The 20,169-nt window shown below is 37.5% G+C and overlaps 1 protein-coding gene and 1 pseudogene across 6 annotated transcripts; both read left to right on the forward strand.

Moving 5' to 3' along the window:
• The first annotated feature begins 2,942 nt into the window (after positions 1 to 2,942).
• Positions 2,943 to 13,805, forward strand: LOC104596325 (RUN/FYVE domain protein). 6 transcript variants are annotated; one of them, XR_016084173.1, is made up of 15 exons: positions 2,943 to 3,161; positions 3,272 to 3,316; positions 3,413 to 3,511; positions 3,680 to 3,790; positions 4,718 to 4,892; positions 5,044 to 5,100; positions 5,371 to 5,507; positions 5,615 to 5,674; positions 5,773 to 5,850; positions 6,439 to 6,511; positions 6,846 to 6,923; positions 8,386 to 8,455; positions 12,742 to 12,815; positions 12,951 to 13,034; positions 13,389 to 13,805. XR_016084173.1 is itself a non-coding variant. In XM_010257410.3 (14 exons), exons 1-14 carry the CDS (start codon positions 3,090 to 3,092, stop codon positions 13,416 to 13,418), a joined length of 1,224 nt encoding a protein of 407 aa, XP_010255712.1. In that variant the 5' UTR covers positions 2,943 to 3,089; the 3' UTR covers positions 13,419 to 13,805. The 6 variants fall into 6 exon arrangements, 4 of the variants coding, with proteins under 4 accessions (XP_010255712.1, XP_019053363.1, XP_010255720.1 ...); XR_016084172.1 differs by lacking the exon at positions 13,389 to 13,805 and having other exon boundaries at positions 6,439 to 6,562; XM_010257410.3 differs by lacking the exon at positions 8,386 to 8,455 and having other exon boundaries at positions 6,439 to 6,562.
• On the forward strand, positions 9,515 to 12,179 carry LOC148800958 (THO complex subunit 5A pseudogene; annotated as a pseudogene).
• Positions 13,806 to 20,169: the final 6,364 nt, after the last annotated feature.

Consider the following 20,169-nt stretch of genomic DNA (forward strand, 5'->3'; position numbering starts at 1 on the left):
TCGTAGTCAAAATGATCCATTCCCATAGTTTGGTTGGTTTAGACACGAATGGGAATGGAAATGGAAGTCAGCATGAGTGGGATTTCATTCCTAAGGGTGGGGCATGGAATGGCCATTCCCTCAAATAGGAGAGTGCCATTAGGGCTGTTCATAACAAGACCCAAACCGACCAAACCGACCAACCCGAGTTGGCCGGTTTTTCTTTAGCACCGGTCGGTTTCGGGTTACAAAAAAACCGAAATCGAACCGACCCGAACCGAATTAGATATATATTATATATATAATATATTTCAGATATATTATATATATGATATATTTCAGTTTTACTATATATATTTCAGGTATATATTTGTGGATATATATATATATTTCAGCTTTATTTCAGAAATATACATATTATATATAAAATTTATGATATATAAAATATCAGTTTTAATCCATCAAATCATTTTTAACTTCCAAGCATCCAACCTTTGCTTTCTTAGACTTGAGTCATTTACCGTTCACACCGAGAGAATCATTCACAAAACCGACCCAAACCGATTCAAACCGACCAGGTTGGTTTTACTTAGTATTGGGTCGGTTTCGGTTTCATTTATAAGTAAACCGACCAGGTCGAGTCAGTTGGAAAAACACCAGTAAACTGACCCAACCCGACCCGTGAACAACCCTAAATGCCATTCCATCAGGAATGGGAATGGGATTCTGATTCCGCTCAACCAAATAGTTAGAATCGGATAGCTCATTCTGATTCCAATTCCAGACCCCTATTTCCGTGAACCAAGTGGGGCCTAAGACACTATTAACAAGCAATTTACAGGAATAGGTCATTCTTTCGTCAAGGGGCAAAAATCTTTTGTAAGATTCTCTTGTTTAATTTTCTTCTCCTTTGGGCGCCATTAACAAGAGATTACAAACGTATCTTTCTTCAGATTTTAGCCAAAGGCAAAAGCCATTTACAAGAAATCATTTGATTTCATCTATGTTTTTCCTTCTCACTTAGCTTGACGACGCTACATTTTGCAAGTGAAGCAACAACAACCACATTCTGTGACATCAAGCTACACAAAATTTCCGTAGGACCCATTTGAGATGATTACATCTCTTAAAAGGACTTTTGTGGGAAGAAACTATAAGCGGTCTTTGCAAAATTCACATCCTTGCAAAACAATTTTTGTCCCTTGGATCTATTTGCAAAACAATTTCCTGCAAATCTCTTGTTAATGGTGCCCAAAGAAGAGAACAAAACAGTGAAGAAAAAATCCCGTTTCCCACAAAATGATTTTTGCCTCTTGACCGAAGAACGATTTGCTCTTACAAATCGCTTGTTAATGGCATCTTTGTTGGGTTGACTGAAGAACGATCTGTTCTAGCTCTTGATAGAAGAATGATCTATTCCTAAAAAATGATTTTTTTTTCTTCACTTTTTTTAGGCTGTATTTGGTTGCAATGCAAATAAATTTGCACTGATGCAAAATTATGGCAGTGCAAATGATTTGAATGTAAATTCTGACCTATTTTTGTTTCAAATATTATCTTATCTTGTTTGATTGCAGTACAAACGAAGTAAATTAAGACATGAAATAGAATAAAGTAGAATTCAAAACAAAATTAAACAAGAATTTGTATTTTTTACATTTACACTCCCATGCATTTATACTAATACAAATAAAATAGTACTGCAACCAAACACAACCTTAATTTCAAAAAATTAAATTTTGGGACATAGCACCCGTTCAACTTAACCCACACATGTGAGATGGAGAGCCATGTGTGTATGACGTGGTTGAATCTGATTGGAAGTGCACCATGTCCCACACGAGGAAATCTGGGTTCTCCGATACAGGTAAGAAAGGCAACGAACGCTTTTTTAAAAAGTGATTAAAAAAAAGTAAAAAATGTTGAGTTTATCCAAAAGAGGATATATTTCTTGAAAATTTCACCTAAATGGGGTTATTTCTCAAACTCATATAAGTGCTTATTGGTGTGGTCCTGGCCTTAAAATAAGCACTTTTTTCCAACAAGTGCTTAAAAATAAGCACTTCCAAATGAAGCTAGACTTTCTTATTGTACTCTGATTTTAGGGCCAACTTAGATGAGCCCAAACCCAAACCCAGACCAATTTTGCAGAGGCTGGGTTAAATTTTTGGCCCTTGGGCTTGGCCTGGACCTAAAATCCAAAATTTGTATATTTTTTGGGATGGGCTGGGATTAATAGGTCGAACTTAACATGAAACTTGATCTGGGTTTGGATTTTAAACCCAATCCTGGCCCATACCACCCAGCTTACAAGATAAATCCCAAGTTTAGTAGGTATCTGTTTTCTTCCGTGGACATTTATGGATAGATCATTTATTTGTATTTTTTCACTTTAAACTTATTTATATATTTTTTTCATTTTAAATGTCTTTTATTGTAAACGTTTTCTGTTTTTGTTGTTTAGTTGGGTTTTATTTTAAATATTTTTTATTTTCTACCTCATATTAATATCCATTAAAATGTGCCATATCAGCATTTGATTTTAAGAAATGCTGAAGTGTTGGGGGAAACAAAAATTTAATGTTTTTCCAAATGGCCTATGCACAAAAAATCAAGGCATTTCAAATTTCTACCAAATGGCCTATGCACAAAACAGTTATTTCATTTGCTTTATCTGCAATAAACGCCAATACTTATGTGGCGCTGATATAGTGGCGTTCTTTCAATAAATTTCTACGCAACCAAACACAGCCTGAAAACTTCTCGACAGTCGACACGCTAGCGTTACGGTTTTAGCTTTCTTTCAACGTCATTGCCAGATTTTGAGATTTATTTATGAGAAAATTATTGACATAGACCCTTTTAAAAATAAGCTAATTACTTAATTAGAGTCTGGATACGATGACTATTCCACGTGTCATCGTAGAGAAGAGAAATATGATCATTCCCCAAAGCCCAAACCCACACGCCCTAACTCTAGTGAAGGCGGGCTTCAACCTGCCAATATGAGGTTGAGGCCTTAAGCATTTAGCAATGGAGCAGCCGAAGCCCGAAAGAATTCATCCACTTTAAGAGTTAGTAATAGTAAAGTAAGGAAATTTGGAGGGAAAATGGAGCTTCTTACACTATCCAAGTTCAAACTTCAGCTTCGAGCCTTGGTTACTGAGGTGCGAGACCTCAGAGTAAGCATTTAACATCTTCTCTCTCGTTCTCTTTCTGTTCCCTTCCTCTACTGAATTCTCCTTTCTCATCTCTCATCTCTGTGCGCGTGTGCGTGTGTGTGAAATTACAGGAAAGGGAGCATCAAAGCACGGAACAACTGCAACTTGTGATTCAAGTTTACATTCATCCCTTTACCTTCTGCCGTTCTTTTCTTTTTTTTTTTTTGAATTTTTTGTATTTCCGTCTTTATAACATTGATGATTGGATTTAGAGACAAAAGCGATCCGAGGAAGAATTTAGTAGAAAGTTACAAGAATTACAAGCAGAGCTAGATTCGTCGATTGAATTGCAGCAAAAGCTTGAACGGAAGGTCAGTGAAAGACCGTCCATCATAAGCTCTCAGTGATACTTTGCTTTGATGAAATTCCTGTTTGAGCAATACGGATAGGTTCTTTAAGTTTTACCTAATTAAGTTTTTCCATTGTGATATTTGTATTGCCTATTATTAATTAAAACTTAAAACTTTGTTTATTTTCAGATAAGGTGCCTTCAGGATGACAATGCCTTATTGGAAAACAAGCAGAGGGACTTGAAGGGAACCATAGATAGCTTGCTTCAGTCAAGGGAGAGTTTCGTAAGCATCTATGAGGTTCGCGATGGTTCAACATTCTTCTTCTTCTTCTTCTTAGTGTCTATGTGTGTGGCCATCATCATCGTCGTTATCATTTACCTTTTATACACTTCCTTAACTTTGAAATAATCTGCATCTCTATTTCAAAAATTTGTCTAGGTTGCAGGAAACATTAGTAGCACAGCCATACGAGTGAAACAAAATCAGTTTGAACAGTTCATAATTTGTAAAATTAATTTAGAAAAGTTCAGGACATATTTAATATATGGATCACACTATTCTTTGCATGTGTTTCTGCACTTCTCAGCTTCATAGTGTTGTTTTGATCCCCAAAAATTATGTCTGGACATGCTCCCTAGTTGCCAGTAAAAAAAGGAAAAAAAGAAATTAATTTATGCACCAAGAGTTCATATCATTGAGCAGATCTTTCACACTGATATGCTTCCCAGATTGATCCACGGGGCACGGTGGAAGCACTATTTGAAAAGTTATGCAGAACCCTAGACTTTTCTGGTTCTTCATTCTTCCATTTTTTTTTCAACCAGATTCGGAAATCCATTGACCTCTAAATTATGTATTATTTATTAAGAAGCTCCTTAAATTTCCAGAATTCATTGTACCATTAGCTACTCACATGCATCATCCCAAGGGATATCTCTTGTTACTCATGGTGTCATGGAAAGAATCCAGATTTGGCTGCCACCTATTCAAATCCTACCCACCAAGGGATTCCATGTCTTGTCAGTTTACTTTTTGTTCCTTAAATTTGGGATGTAATCCTTTTCCAGTTCTATAAGTTCTGCTCTGTTCTACTAAGAGCACCATGCCAGTTTATCAGTTTGTGTTGTTGAATACTATTATGTAAGGCCTGGGTTTATTAAGAATCTTACTCCTGGCTTCTAAATGAAATGATATGCCATTCATCCATATTATATTGTTTTCCAGGATTCTACTTGTGAAATGAGACGGTCAATAGAATTGAAAGAAAGAAAGCTTTCTGTTCTTTCAGAAAAACTATGTGCCCACTTCTTATTATTTGAATCAATAGAAAAGGAAGCTGCTTCTGTCAGGCAACTAGTGGATAACGTGCATCAGCTTGTGAGTGAAAAAGAGGATGTAGGCATGTACTTTCCAAACTATTACTGTTTACACATGCATGCTTATTTATTTTCTTATGAGAATTTCAGTGATATTGAGCTTCTTGATGGTTACACCTTTTCGTATTTTCTTTCTGATACTGTCATTTAATTCTTAACTCCCTACTTTTCTAGTGGCTGGATTAAAGATGAAACTTGAACAGGTTTCAGCATTAGACAAAGAATTTATTGGTATGCTCAAGTCCTTATTAAAATGTTTATGGTATTGCATTTTAGTTTAGACTGCAGAATACTATGCTGGACCATGCTATTCTATTATTTTAGTGCTTTTGTGTTTCTCTATTAAAACTAATAATTATACATATTAAATATCTTCAAATGTTTGATTTTTTTTAATAATTCTTATAAACCATCGTTTTAAGTTCAAACCAGAACAAAATTTACAAGACTTCTGGATCTAACAGATGCAACTTAGTACTAACATTTAATGTAATTTTGCAGACAAGATTTGTTTCCTGGAAAATAGGCTGAAAAATGTCCAGGATGAACTGCAGAGAAAGGATATGGTAATTATAGAACTTGAACGACAGCTTGAGGCAGCAAAAACTAGTATTACCTGCCAGCCACAAATTGGCGAGATATCCATACAACCATTAATGAATATATATGCAGGGTATTGTTTCTGAAGAGTCAACTGCGGGTCAGGTGATGTTATTACCATTTGTTTTGTCTTAACTGGTACTACCTTCAGAAAACTCTGTCAATAAAGGAAGACATCATAGAAAATTTACTTGCGGAGAAAAAGGTTTGATTTTAAGATTGTGATTTTGGCTTTAAGCCTCTAGCCTCTCCTTTTAATTAAGTCTGATATTGAAGTTCTGATGAAAATTTTGTTATGATCAGGCATTGTATTTTGAAGTGCGGAACATGGAGATGATTTTACAGAAGATTCAGGATGCAGTTACGTGTATAAATGCAGAGGTCTGGGGGAGGCTGTTTGATTTTGATTGTTAACTAAAATATTTATATATTCTAAGACCTTCATGGGTTATTCATCCTCAAAGAAAATTTCAATTAGACAACAAATTCTTAAAACCTCTAAGAAAATTGAAGCGCCTTAACAGATAAACTGCAAAGATGTCTATGTCATGTCTGTTTTAAGGGAACTTCAGTCCACAATTTGATGGATCCCACCCAGGAATCTTGTAGACAGAAGTCAGTTCAAATAAGATCATCTCTAACCTCAAAGAGTTGTATCATTGATATGGATATGATCTTTTGATGGTGTCCCTTTTCAGCATGGAAGATCTCCTTGGCATTAAACACCTAATTATATTCCATATCCTTGTATAAGCATTACCTGTACAAACCTTTCTGCCACTAATATATGGTTTTCATAGTCATTATCTTCTTGATGTTTTTCCTTGACAAGTACCTTGGATCTCCTCAAAGTTTCATCCTTTTAAACATCTGTAGTTTCTTTCTATGTGTATTTCTGTAACTACTTTCTCTGTAATTTACTAATGTGCATTACTTTTATGCATAACATACAATTAGATTTGATGCCAGGATAAAAAAGTTTTTTGCTCAGTGCTGGAAGACCAAGAAGAAAGTTCTACAATGAGCAAAAAGGAAGGTGATGGTATGTATTATCTGATGGGTGTTATCTTGGACATATCTTGGCTTAAATCAGGTTGGTTTGATGATCCTAACCACCATATGTATTATATATCATTGGATGGTTAAGATTATTTAATCATAATAAGATTTCACATTAACTGATCTTGGTGAGGCACTCTAAATCGTGGTTCTCCACTCTCTTGCTAAGTGAGCTGTGAAGGGTACGGGGTAGGGCTGTAGTGTAACTTTCCACATGTTTCTTTATATTTTGCCTATGTTTATTATTATTATTGTTGTTGTTGTTATTATTATTATTATTATTATTATTATTATTTTATACTTTATTGGTGAGCCAGGATTGATTATAATGGTCCAAGAGAGTAGAAAAGATTCCCCATGTAAGGATCCTGACAAAAGAGCTGTAGAAAATACAGGTCTATTCTGCCTCCTACTCCATAAATACATTCCTTATGAGATTGAAACTGATTCTTTTTGAGATTGGTAGTTTAATGGTGATAGACTTGAGTGCATTATCCATCCATGTTTTTCATGTCTAATATATCATATTAGTTCATGATATTTATTTGCATTGCGACTTGGGGAGTTTGTCAAGTCAAAATATCTTAAAGTCCACATGCTGAAAGATTTTGAAGCAACAGCAATGAAACAAACATAAGATGAGTCAGAGCCTTATCCGGTGCTGCATTAGGAAGAGCAATGCACCAAAACACAAAATCTTATTAGTTATTCTGGTCAGAATCACACTAAGAATAGCATGTGGGAATGTACAATATGGTAAAATGCTTAGTTTTCTTTGAGGAAATGATATCACCAAAGTTCCTAAAAGTAACAAACTTATAAAGGGTGTACCCTGGATTGCCTTGGCACATGTCTTAAAGTGCACCTTGCTTGTACACCTAGATGTGCCAAGGCATGCCTTTAAAACATTTCTCAGCCTTAAAGCAGGTTAGTTCCAGTCAATTCCCTCTCCATGCAAGTTTCACAACATTGAACATTTGCATGAGGCTATTTCCCATGCTTATTTCCCAGGTTAGTTCCAGTCAATTCCCTCTCCATGCAAGTTTCACAACATTGAACATTTGCATGAGGCTATTTCCCATGCTTATTCCATGAATTCAAACATTCATTATTTAATATCAACTCCTTGATCGAACTCTTCAGTGGTGATTGAACTGAATTTGAAGAAATTCAATTTCACTTTGTCTAGATTGCTAATAGAAAAAAAATTATCCAGGAGGAATAGAAAGAAAGATACAAGTAGCCACCTGCACAGGAAAACAAGGGAAATACAAATTCCTCAAAATGATTGAATAGCATGAGAAAATTACAGCAATATCATTAGAGAAATAACAGCTAACCGAAGGGGGTATTCCTCCAATACAAATTACTCTTCCCAACCCCTTCCGTAGTAAGGTATAAGAAGGACCATTACCCAATGTTGGTTCAAGCTATCCGGGGTCTTTGGAGGGATGATCTGGACAAGGACATAGCCTTCCATTGTTTCTTGCATAAGTGACTGCTCTTGGACTAGTATTTTAAAATTGCAAGGGCCTTTGAGGCATATGCCTTCTGAAGCAAAGTTCAAATTTTCGAAAAATATATAAAAAAACATTAATACATAAAAAATGCAAACCTGAGTTTAATAAAATTAAGCATTTTAAGAAGCCTGTTGGCTCAATTTAAAATACATAAGAATAAATTTGAAGTGAATATGCGGAAGTAAAAGCAAACATATATGGATCATACCAAAATCCTTTATCTTTTTAGCATTCAACAATTCAAGCATGCTAAATTTTCAATCTGTGTATTTATCGCTTAGTTGCATTACTTCAAGTGATTAATGTAATGCTAAACATCTAATATTCCTAATCCTAGGAGATTGGCCCTCTGCATTTGTCAAGGCTCCTTGAGGCATGCCCAATAAAGTCCATATGGGGGGTATGAGGTAGCATCCCAGATCTAACTTTTTGGACTGTTATATATAAAGGAGTTGGTTTTGCGATTTTAGTTGCAGTTCATTCTATTTCAAGATTTAGGAACAAATATTAGTTGTATCATTTTTGCTTATTTAGTGGAAGTTTTGTATTTAAGATGCCATTTGCAAGAACCAAACCTTTAGTTATTTGAAAGGTTTATTTTAAAAATTTTAGTAGACTATTACTAGTGTACAAACAGAAATAAGAGGTAATTTAGAAGTTGATAAACCATTACAAGGATGTAAAACACATAAGAATCTACCAAAAAACAAAACTAAATAAAAAGGCATATTTAAAATTGTCATGCACCTTTTGAAAGGGCCTGTGCTTGAATTTAGGTGAAGTGCATATCTTAAAATTCATCTCACCTGTGTGCGTCTGAGCATGTCTTTTAAAACACTATCTCAGGCATTAACCCATGTTATCACACTTATCAGCCTGAGTTCATTTAAACAAGCTGTCCACTTTGGAAGCCAGGGCTTTTGGCCTTCCTGATGTTATGACCCAAAGATGAGGGGCTATCAGAACCATTCCACATCAACAATAACAACCTCAAAATGCCCCAAATCTCCACCTAAAAGAGGGCCATTACCCAATGTTGTTCCCAACTATCTTGGATTTGGGGAGAGTTGGAATGGATATGGACCTAACTTCTAGTATTTTTTGTATAAAGTGGCTGTTGCCAGACTCCAACCTGTGCTTTCACTCTTGTCAGCCCAACATTTTATCACTGAACCAAGGAATGCCCCTTATTCCTCAAATCTCCATCTGCTTATGCTAAAGAGTACATGTTTCAACCATTCCTTGTAGTTGAATAAATAGGGTTTTCTTGTATACTTATAGGTTCTTAAGGCTCAAATTGTTTGCAGTGAAAATTTCATTTGTGCTGGTGTGTAAATGTATGGAAGAGCAAATAGGCCAAATAATAAACTTTGGTTTATTATTGCTTCAGGTTTGACTGTGCTATTTGTTTGTGAGAAGTAAAATAAAAAGAAAGATGATGTCATCCCTGCCTTATATGAAAGAGAATGGAGGTAGGAGCAGGGTTATTTATTTGGAGGGAAGTAAGAAGCAAGATGATGCGGTCCCTACTTTAAATGAGAGAAGTGATGTAGGAGGAAGGTGGTGCAAATTTTGCATTAGTTTATGCAAAACCTGCACTGCCAGTGAGTGCAAATGCAATAAAAAAGTACAGAATTTATTTCAGTAAGGAGTGCAAATTATAGTTATAAACAAATGGATGCAAAACTGAACTGAGTGTAAAATTTGTATCCAGTTCAGATTTGTACTGGAAACAAACAGAGCCTATAAGGTTCAGTTTGGGAAGAGTGCAGATACAAGATTTTAAAATACCGTATACAAGGTTTTGCACTGAACATATTTGTATTTGTACTCTAATACTCTTCCCAAACTGAGACTAAGGAATTTTGTTCCCTCAACTTATTGCTTCTTTATTTTGTTTCAAACCAAGCACAGCCTTGTGCAAATGACATCCTTAAAGATTAACCACATGTTGAATGTTATGGACGCATTCCTCGGGAAGACGTACCGTCGCCACCGGCAGCAACAGGCACCTGACCCACCGCCAGCAGCAGCAGTGATTCAATGATTCTCATCCTACCCAGTTCGGCAACTGCAGCCTTATCTAGATTAGATTAGATCATCTTGCTTCTTCTTATCTTATTGTTCTTATCTTATTCTATTGCTCTTATCTTATCTTGTTAGTAGCTTATCAGATTAGGATTAGCTTATCTTATCCTTAGCAAGATAGAACTGGAAGTCTCCCTATTCAGCAAGGAGACTCCCTTTGATTAGGACTCTTGTAATCTCCTATTTAAGGAGACCCTATTTTTATGAGGATATCAAATTTCCAGTCAAGAAAGAGAGTAAAAGGAGAGTTCTGTGATCTCTTGGACAAATTACCCTCTAGGACGCCAAGATAGGTTCAGCTAGGAAGGGGAGGAACAAGGGAAAACAGGAGCTTTTCCCCGTGGACCGACCCGTGACGCGATCCTATTCCTAGGCCCATAACAACTTGGTATCAGAGCCAACCGTCACGGGAGATCTGGAGCAGCTATCATCCAGGGTCCACGAACTGGAGCATAGGCTCGTGGAAACCAGCGTGGAGGTTCGTGAGGTCAAAGACGATGTCTGGGAGCTGCGACGCTTGCTGGAATCGTATTTCCCTAACAAGGAGAGGAATCCAAAAGGGGCTGTAACCACAAACAGCCGCCAACCAGACTTGACGGAGTCGTCCGGCGAACAGAAGGTCGTCGCTCCGGTAGCCACAGTCATCCCCAAGTATAGCAGGTTGGAATCCCCGTCGTACAACGGCAACGGAGACCCCTTAGGCTGGCTGTATCGCTGCGAGCAGTTTTTTTGGAATCAACGGATAGATGACCGGGATAAGGTAAATCGTTCTATATTGCTAGAAGAGGATTGTGTTAAAGCAGAAACAGAACGTGCTAAGGCACCAGTAGATTTCACTACATTGCAGCTCCACAATTTGATGTATGAGAAAATTCATTTTGTGAAAACCATAAAGGTGCGCAAAGATTTCAAGTCAAAGTATCCGGATATTGAGCTTGTGCCTGAGGAAGAGTTTTTCAGTTCAGCCCCTCAAGATATTAAAGGATTTGTACTATCAAAAGACAGTGCACATGACCTGATGCTAAGGTGGCTTAATTTTGAGCTTTCCCGGCGAAAAGAACTCTGCAAACTTCATGAGAAACTGGAGCAACACAAGAAAAGCCTTATGGAGACCATTGCACACCGAAAGAAGTTCTTTTCAAGTCTCTCGAAATCTTTGAAGAAAGCATCCTTGCCTGTCCAACACCAATTAGGGGTTCTGCATACAAAGAAATTAAAGCAGCATAATTTAGCAGAATTACTGCCACCTCCACTCTATGTGATTTACTCACAATTGCTGGCTCAGAAGGAGGCATTTGGGGAGAGTATTGAATTGGAAATTATAGGAAGCATGAAGGATGCTCAAGCCTTTGCCCACCAGCAAGCAATTAAGGACAATGGTGTTTCTACAAATACAGAAATGAATAAGTTGGAGGATGATGCGCCTGATGAGGAAGAGGAGGGCCAAAGAAGGTTACTGGAAAAGAGAACCTTGACCAATTAGGAATCTACCGATCTCATCCTCTTAAAATCATCCTTCATATACATGATGATGAGGTTTGAAATCCCAAGCCTGCAAAACTGGTTACTCTGAGGTTTGAATACTTATTGAAGTTGAATGTTGTATGTGTTGGGATTGATGACTCTCAAGAAGGACCTCAGAAGAACATCTTATGCAACTTGTTTCCTGATGATACTGGTACTGAGCTTCCCCATCAGTCAGCTAAGCTCTTTGTTGGTGTTGCTGTTGAAGTCTTGGTAGAATGGTGTAATTTACCATCGGCCGGAGCCACATGGCTCCCATTGGCAGAGTTCCATGCCACATATCCAGAGTTCGAGCTTGAGGACAAGCTCGTAGTCCAGGAGGGGAGTAATGTTATGGACGCATTCCTCGGGAAGACGTATCGTCACCACCGGCAGCAATAGGCACCTGACCCACCGCCAGCAGCAGCAGTGATTCAATGATTCTCATCCTACCCAGTTCGGCAACAACAGCCTTATCTAGATTAGTTTAGATCATCTTGCTTGTTCTTATCTAGATTAGATTAGATCATCTTGCTTATTCTTATCTTATTCTATTGCTCTTATCTTATCTTGTTAGTAGCTTATCAGATTAGGATTAGCTTATCTTATCCTTAGCAAGATAGAACTGGAAGTCTCTCTATTCAGCAAAGAGACTCCCTTTGATTAGGACTCTTGTAATCTCCTATTTAAGGAGACCCCATTATTGAATGAGGATATCAAATTTCCAGTCAAGAAAGAGAGTAAAAGGAGAGTTCGGTGATCTCTTGGACAAATCACCCTCTAGGACGCCAAGATAGGTTCAGCTAGGAAGGGGAGGAACAAGGGAAAACATGAGCTTTTCCCCGTGGACCGACCCGTGACGCGATCCTATTCCCGGGCCCATAACATTGAACCTCCTTGCCAACAAAAATATGAGGTGTGACTGTGTTTTGGTATTTAAGGAGCCACCAACATAAATTTGTCCATTAATAGCATCATTGTTAAAGTGGACAGTGACTGGATGATATTATATATTATCTCATAAAATTTCATGGAGAGGTATTCCTGTATGTCATATCTTTCATTTTAACAGTTATGAGTTCTATCTTTGTTTTATATGCAGCTGTACTTTGTCATGAGCACAATTCAGTGGATAACTTGCATGAGAACTGTAACTTCGACTCCTGCATGTCAGAGGCAAGCATATCCCTTGCTCTTGCTTATAGTTGTAGCTAGATTCATTCTGCAGCAAAAAAAAAAAAAGGCAGATTTATTTAAAACTGTTTGGTAACTGGGTGGAAGAGTAACATTCTCTACTTTCTGTATGGATAGGTTGTCTATTCTCCTCCACAGCCAGACTGCTCTGGTCTTCAGTTAGATGCTAAAGTCCTTAACATTTCTATAGCTGAAAAGAAGGTAGTATGATGTCACCCTCTACACCTGCTTGTCTTTTGAAAGAATTTTAGTTTATTTTTCTGTTACTGCCTTACTGGAACAACAGAAACATTTTGTTAGGGCTTTATCCGTTTACCAGATGCCATTTTGGTTTTGCTGCCTCTCCCACCCACCCACCAGAAAAAGTATCATAATTTGGTACTTATATATAATTATTGCATTAAGAATTCTTCAAAGTTTGGGTGAGACTTGATTTTGAAGAATTTCTATTTAAAATTAAATGGTAAAACTACCACCCTTTAGAAAGCCCTGTTCATATTTCAGTGTTATCTTTGAGAAAACAAGCCTGAAGTAGATATTCATTTCATGGTTCAGAATAATTGCCTCCCACCGGTCAGCCAGTAAGATTGTGAGAGTACCATAGCTGAAGCAGAAGCAGAAGCAATGGAAAGAGCAAGGTTGTTATTATCAGAAGTTTTATTACTGGATGGTAAGCCTTGGTAGTAAGGACTTGAGAACCTTCTATTTGTTTTAAACAACATGGGTATCATGGTGTCTGGGCAACATATCTCCCCAGAATCCCTAATTGGATTTTTTGTAGTCCACCAGTTTTGTCACAGTTCCACTCCAGAGATCTTTCAAGGAATAGACAAGTACCTCCTTGCTCAGCTTGGATATCCAGGTCTTATCTATGTTAGTTTCGAGTTTATTTTCTTAAATAGAATGTAATAGCAAAACAAGGAATATAGTGATAAAAGGAAAAGCTGCACTTTGACTGTTCTGCGGACTAAACATGCCAACTGCCAAGGGTAGAGAGCTCAATTTTGCTGTGACACGGTATTAGGGCAGGACTAAAACCAATGTAATGTTGTGGCTTCACACAACGTCACTTCATCTAATTCAAGATGGGGCGACGACAATTGATCGAAGGCTTTGATTTTGTTAGCAAAAGTCATTTGGAGGGCCCGATGAGTTGATGACCACGTTAGATGGCATCATACACCAGCAGACCAGCTAAGCATAGTTCTTCCCTGGGCTGTCTTTTGGGAAAGCATCAGATTGATTCTTCTTCAATTGTCCTCCGGCACAACCCCACAACGCCACAACCTTTGAAGTGTAGCCTTAATACAATATAACCGCTTTGAGTTGAAATATATTATATGCCCAACCGAAACAGCTGTCTAACTAGAAAATAGAGGCAAGAACGCAACAGTATAGCCATTTTTCCCTTTTCCCTTTCTTCTCTTGGAGTTTGCACACCACCTCTCCTTTCCTATCTTTTCTAATAAATCTAAACATAACCAAACTATTCATAACTTAAGAATAAATATTGAAGCCTCCAAGCTAGCCAACAACAATTTCATCTTCGAAACTGATGCATCCCAAATGGTGGAAGCAATTAAGAAGTCCAATCTCTGGAGATTTTCTATGGTTGGATCTACTCTATCAGACATTTCTGATCTTCAGAGGTATTTTTGCCGGTTACTCTATCAAGCAGACTGTACTCTGCGAACTGTCTAGCTCACTCTGTCGCTAAGCGGTCTTTCAATACGCCGGTTGAGCTTCGAATTCGCAGCCAACATAGCTCTCCCTAAGACTGTTTGGTTTGAAGGAAAAGGTAGGGAAAGGCTGGGAAACTTTTACAAGGTTTGTACATATTTTCGTTTCCTTTTCTTTCTCTACCTTTTCCTTCAAACCAAACATATCCTAAATGGATTATTGACATCCTTTCCTCTGACAGTCTGAATATGTCACCCCCCCACACCCCCAAAAAAAAAAAAAAAAACAATGTACTAACTGAATCTAATTCCATAATCTTCATTGGTTCTCATTGCGAATCCGCCATTTGGATTGTTTTGGACCTTTTTGTTTTACTTAGCTTTTATGCTATCAAATTTAACTTTATGACCTGCAAATTTAAGTATCTATTTTATAATAGTATAAATAATTTAAACATATGCCTATTGGTTATTATGTTAGTTTACTTGCATTTTTTCCCCTCTCCCCGTTTCTGTAAAAAGCATTACAAGACCAGCGAATAGCAATTAGGAAAAAGGACAAAAACAATAGTCCATACTGTCTCTAGTGCATTATTGTTTAGTTGACTTTCCTCGCTCTCTTCCAAAAAGCAAAAATGTGTAAAAGGCTCCTGTTCCCCTTAATTCCCCACATTAGGGGTGTTTATGGGTTGGGTTGGGTTTTATTGATTAAATCAAACCAATTTAAACATAAAGGGTTGGTTTGAATCGGTTTATCGGTTTAGTTGATTTATATAACAATTAAAATAGTTAGTTTTAAACAGTCCAATGTGAACACCCTTGGTCGGTTCGGCTCTAAAACTCTAACAGATAACATGCAACAGTTGAAGACTTCAACGGTCCCAATTCCCAACGTATCTATCCATTCCAAGACTCCTTAACAGTAATGGTTGCTTGTTTCCAAAAAAAAAAAAAGCAATGGTTGTTAAACCCAAAAATGTAATAAATAAACTAATAAAGGGAATAAATAACTTAAATTTTAAGTTAACTATGATAGAGAGTAGGGAAAGACTAAGGACTACTGAGTAGGGACTAATTAATAATTATTTAAACATATAGGGTTGGGTCGGTTTGGTTCGATTTCGGTTTTCATACAGTGGGTTTTTCTCACACAAACTGAAACTGATAAGTGATTTTAAAAACCTGACCAACTCAGATTGGATAATTTGGATCAGGCCGGTTTGGTTGGTTTGACATTTAATGTGAACATCCCTACCCCACATAGAACAACCCACTGACATCTATGATATTTGTTTTTCTTTTGGCTCAGTTTGGAAGGAGTACAAATATAAATATGTAGAGTGCAAAACTTTATATTTTGTATTATTTCCAATGTATTTGTACTATACATATTTATATTTGTACTCTTTCCAAACTGAGCCTTTATTTTATTTTATTTTTTTGATATGCTTGTTCTAATAAATTTCTGAAACTTATTACGTGATTGAACTGATTGAAAACCCGGACAGTTTTCAAGCCTGCTAGTTTGATAACTTTCATATTATAAAATCAAAAGATTGAGGGTATTGGGAGATTTAAACCTGGGTTATTTTCATGGAAATTGAGATACCTTGAATCAAAAGATGATTCGTGCACTGAATGGTTAGCCCATGTTCAAAATTCAAGCCGTTCTGTCTATTTGGACTGGTCAAGTTTAGACATTTATCTCAGAGTCAAGTCTTGAATGTTCAACTAACAGGGATTGGATGAAAGTAACTACTTGGAAATAGTGTAAATAGAGTGTAAATGCTGGTTTAATGTAAATATGCATTTCGATGATTCAATATTTGGTGTTTGACAATAATACATTTATGCATTGATAATAACAAAAAATACAATTTCCAAAACATATTTATATAGAAAATGAGATGTAATTTTACATTGAAAAAAAGAAAGCATATTGGGCTTTTGTGAAAATAGGTATATTAGTTTATCAAGATGGTACAGCTAAAAGTTGTTCAAACCTTCCTTTGAAAAATACACACGCAATCAAATCAATAACATCTAACCACTCAGGTTGGTACGTTCATGGCGCATAAAAGTCTTTGTGACCTGGAAAAGTTGAAAGTTGAAACCTAAAGGATTGGTGAAGGTTGACAATAAAACTTGGCAATTATACTGTCACCGTCACCGATTGATTCCACTGTTAATGTCGGAGGGTGGGGTTCATATTGTTTGAATTCTGAAACATAACTCCTGCACGCTAAGCATAAAGCATAGTTTATTAGACTTGTCTATTGTGTTCAATACTTAAATGTGATGCAATCACGTTTAAGTATTCTAAATTCTTATACAAGGCTTCGAAACAAAAGGGATAATATGAAAATAGAAATAAATTAAGCTATTGTTACCAAACTACCAGTCTCACTTTTGGTAAACGTAATCTCACATATTAATGAAATCCATCATTATTATGATACAAGGCTCGACTAGAAATCATTGATACCTATAAACAACCATCTAATCATTCTCACTCAATCCATTAATGTTTAATAAATGTCTAACAGAAAGAATATTCTTATATATAAATACAATATTGTATCAATGGGTTAGGTTGATTAGTCCTGAACTGATTATTAAGAAATTCTATAAAATAGATCAATTGAATTATTAATTGGGATACAGAGTTGGGATCTCCTCTCAACGAAAACTGTCCTAACACGGTTCCAAGATGATCTATGTTGAGTGAGGTGTGGCTGATGTGCGGATATAGATCATATTAGGTCAGTTGAGATGCTTTTTTTATTGGGAGCAGATCCCAAGCCCCATTGACACCTCTATGCTTTTTTAAGCCAAATAAAAAAAAAGGAAAATTCCCGATAGGTATCCTGTACTTTATGGCGAGTGCCAATTTAGTACCTTAATTTTAAAATGCGATAATCTAGTATCCAAACTTTCATTTTGCGATAATCTAGTACCTATCGTTAATGGACCATCAGTTATATATATCACGTGACCTCATGTGTGATTTAAGACTTTTGAAAATGTCAAAATTACTCTTGAAAATAAAATACACTGTTCACCATATTCTTTCTCAAGAAAATGAAACAGAGTCCAAAGGGCTCACTGCTGGCCACCATCATGGTTAGTGGGAGGATAAAGAGTTCAAGACCGTCCGTCATTCTTTATGACAATTAGCCAGTACCAAGTTATGCAAGACAATGTCACTAAGTGTTGGTGGTGATGGAATGTTGGAGTTTGAAAATGTTAGCTTTTCTGCTTGGAGTGTCTTTTCCCATGACACTTAATGGTGAGTTAATGACATGTACTAAATTGTTGCAAAATGAAAGTTTGGGTATTAGATTGTCGCATTTTAAAGTTTGGGTACTAAATTGACACTCGACCTAAAGTACAGGATACATATTGGGAATTTTCCTAGAAAGACATGAGGTTTGTAAAGGTGTTTCCCTACCTTTTCCTACATTAAGTCTAGGTGTAGACTTAATCCTGCCTATGCCAAATTCGGATAGGATGCAGTTTATTGGGGGGGGGGGGCTACAGTTTGTACAACTTTAAAACTGGGAGATGGGGGAATGAATCAAAATTCACAATTCACGAAGTAGTAAACGGTAGGTGGAGGTGTGGGTAAATAAAATCATAAAAACTAATAAAAATTTGGGATATGAATGTTATAAGTGGAGCTCTTTATAATTTTGAATTATTGTAGATTTACAGTTGAAATTAGAGGTGGAATGGAGTCGAAAATTCCCTAAAAGTTTTTTTGAGATGAACTGAACTATAAATTTCTCAAAATTGATAAATAAAATCATAAACCATTTTGTACAACTGGTGAGGCGTACGTTCTCCCCGCGATCACATCATGTGGTCTCGTCGCTATGATTGTCCAGCTGTTATTAGACCTTTCCAAATTACAACTATAATACGATGTGGAGTATCATAACAATTTCTTTTTCTGAAACGTCCATGTGTCCATGTGGCAACAGCTAAGGGTAGTTTCTGAACCACCATCGGCCCCGTTAGTACCAGATATTTTTCATAGATCAACGAAGAAGAAACTTTAATGGGCGTCCATTGGACGTTTTTGTTTGTGGACCCATTCCCGTTCATGTCCATTCCCCATTTGGCTCTAGCCACTACCACTAGTCCGTTTTTTATGTCTTAAATTGGACCCCCATTTCCATTACTTGGGCCCAATTCCAAATTCCAATTGACGTAACTTTGTCCCTTTGATGGGCCTGGAGCACTGGACCTTACTGATTATCCGCAACTCTCCGACTCTATCATTGTCATTGATGGACGTGATTACGTGAACAACGAATGCTTACTACGTTCCTCAATCAGTCCATCACCATCTCGTAATTGTGGTCCACCGGTTAACCAGTCTGGGCCGTTCCGATTGCACGTGTGCTGGATTGGATATGGATGACCGTCGGTTTTAAGAAAACCGCTTATTGCAATTTGGCGCGGCTAATTTCGGTCCGGTTTGGAGTTTGGGTAAAAAGAAGAGTAAGAAGGGTGGCCCCGGAGACCTGCTAAATTAACTGACACCGAGTCATGAGGCTAGTCATTGGGGCCCCGTGCGGCACTCAAATGCTACGAGTAAGCCTAAGCCACATGCAACAACACAAGAAAAGGCAACAAATATGGCACACAAATTAGACAAAAAGGTAACTTGTATTGCATTAATGGATGGCAAGCATAAGCACACAGTTCAGTGTCGAGGGGATCTCATGCTTAACCTTTATAAGCTCTTGATTCACTCGACTACCTACCTCCCCTCAAAGAGTACGTTAAGCTTTTGGGGGAGTGACATAAACATACATCAAAAGGATAAAAAATCATACTAGGTAATTATAAGAATGCCATTGGCAATCCCCCATACAAAAATACATGCATAGCCCACCCATGACACACACTTGGACACTGGAGTGGCAGCTGTAAGCACGATGGATGGCACTTGATGGCGCGGCGAAGAGAACACTTGTGACAGTATCCCCCACTCAATTCAGTTTTTGTCCTCGAAGACTAGCTTCTGCTCGAAGCTCAGATTTGCTGTTGAAGAAGGAGGGTTCTTCAGCTGATCCACGAAGTTTATCTCTTCAAAGGCCTGGACATGATGATGGGTGGAAGTCTTTAGGGTGTTCTAGATGGTGGGAAAACCTATGGCTAGTCCCTATGTTAAGTCCTTGTGATCTAACTAACGTAGCCAGGGCTAGGAAGGTTTGTAAACAGGGCTAGGTCAAAATGAAAGCTTGGATTTTTCAGGTATTGTTCCCCCTGATGATTTTTTTTCCCAAGGGTTGCTCCTCACAAGGCTTCTATGAGGGTTGACTTGATCATTGTGGTGGCGGACAGGGTACCTAAGTGGATTTGGTGGTACTCGCTCTCCCTGATGATGGTCATAGTGGAACTGGTTGTGGCTGGAGACGGCCTTGGGTCTTCTAGGAGTCTTCTGTGTTGTCGGCTCGTGGCGCTGACGTTGGTGCCGTTGTTGATGTTGATGTTGGCGCTGGTGCTGCTACTGACATTGGTATTGGCGTTGGTGCTGATGTTGGAACGGCTTTGGGGGAGACTTCTTCCTGGTGATGACTTCCCAACCCGTCCCAGTGCTGATGTGAGATGATTGAGACGAAGTCTTCCTTGTAAGCATGGCGCTA

The sequence above is a fragment of the Nelumbo nucifera genome, chromosome 3 (assembly GCF_055504915.1).
Source record: "Nelumbo nucifera cultivar China Antique chromosome 3, China Antique-T2T, whole genome shotgun sequence".
Lineage (NCBI taxonomy): Eukaryota > Viridiplantae > Streptophyta > Magnoliopsida > Proteales > Nelumbonaceae > Nelumbo > Nelumbo nucifera.

Excerpts from the sequence above, each read along its gene's own strand:
- LOC104596325 (XM_010257410.3), top strand. The coding sequence starts at position 3,090 with ATGGAGCTTCTTACACTATCCAAGTTCAAACTTCAGCTTCGAGCCTTG. Across the intron at positions 3,162-3,271 it reads CTGAGGTGCGAGACCTCAGA|GAAAGGGAGCATCAAAGCAC; the intron begins GTAAGCATTTAA and ends GTGAAATTACAG. Across the intron at positions 5,675-5,772 it reads ATTTACTTGCGGAGAAAAAG|GCATTGTATTTTGAAGTGCG; the intron begins GTTTGATTTTAA and ends TGTTATGATCAG.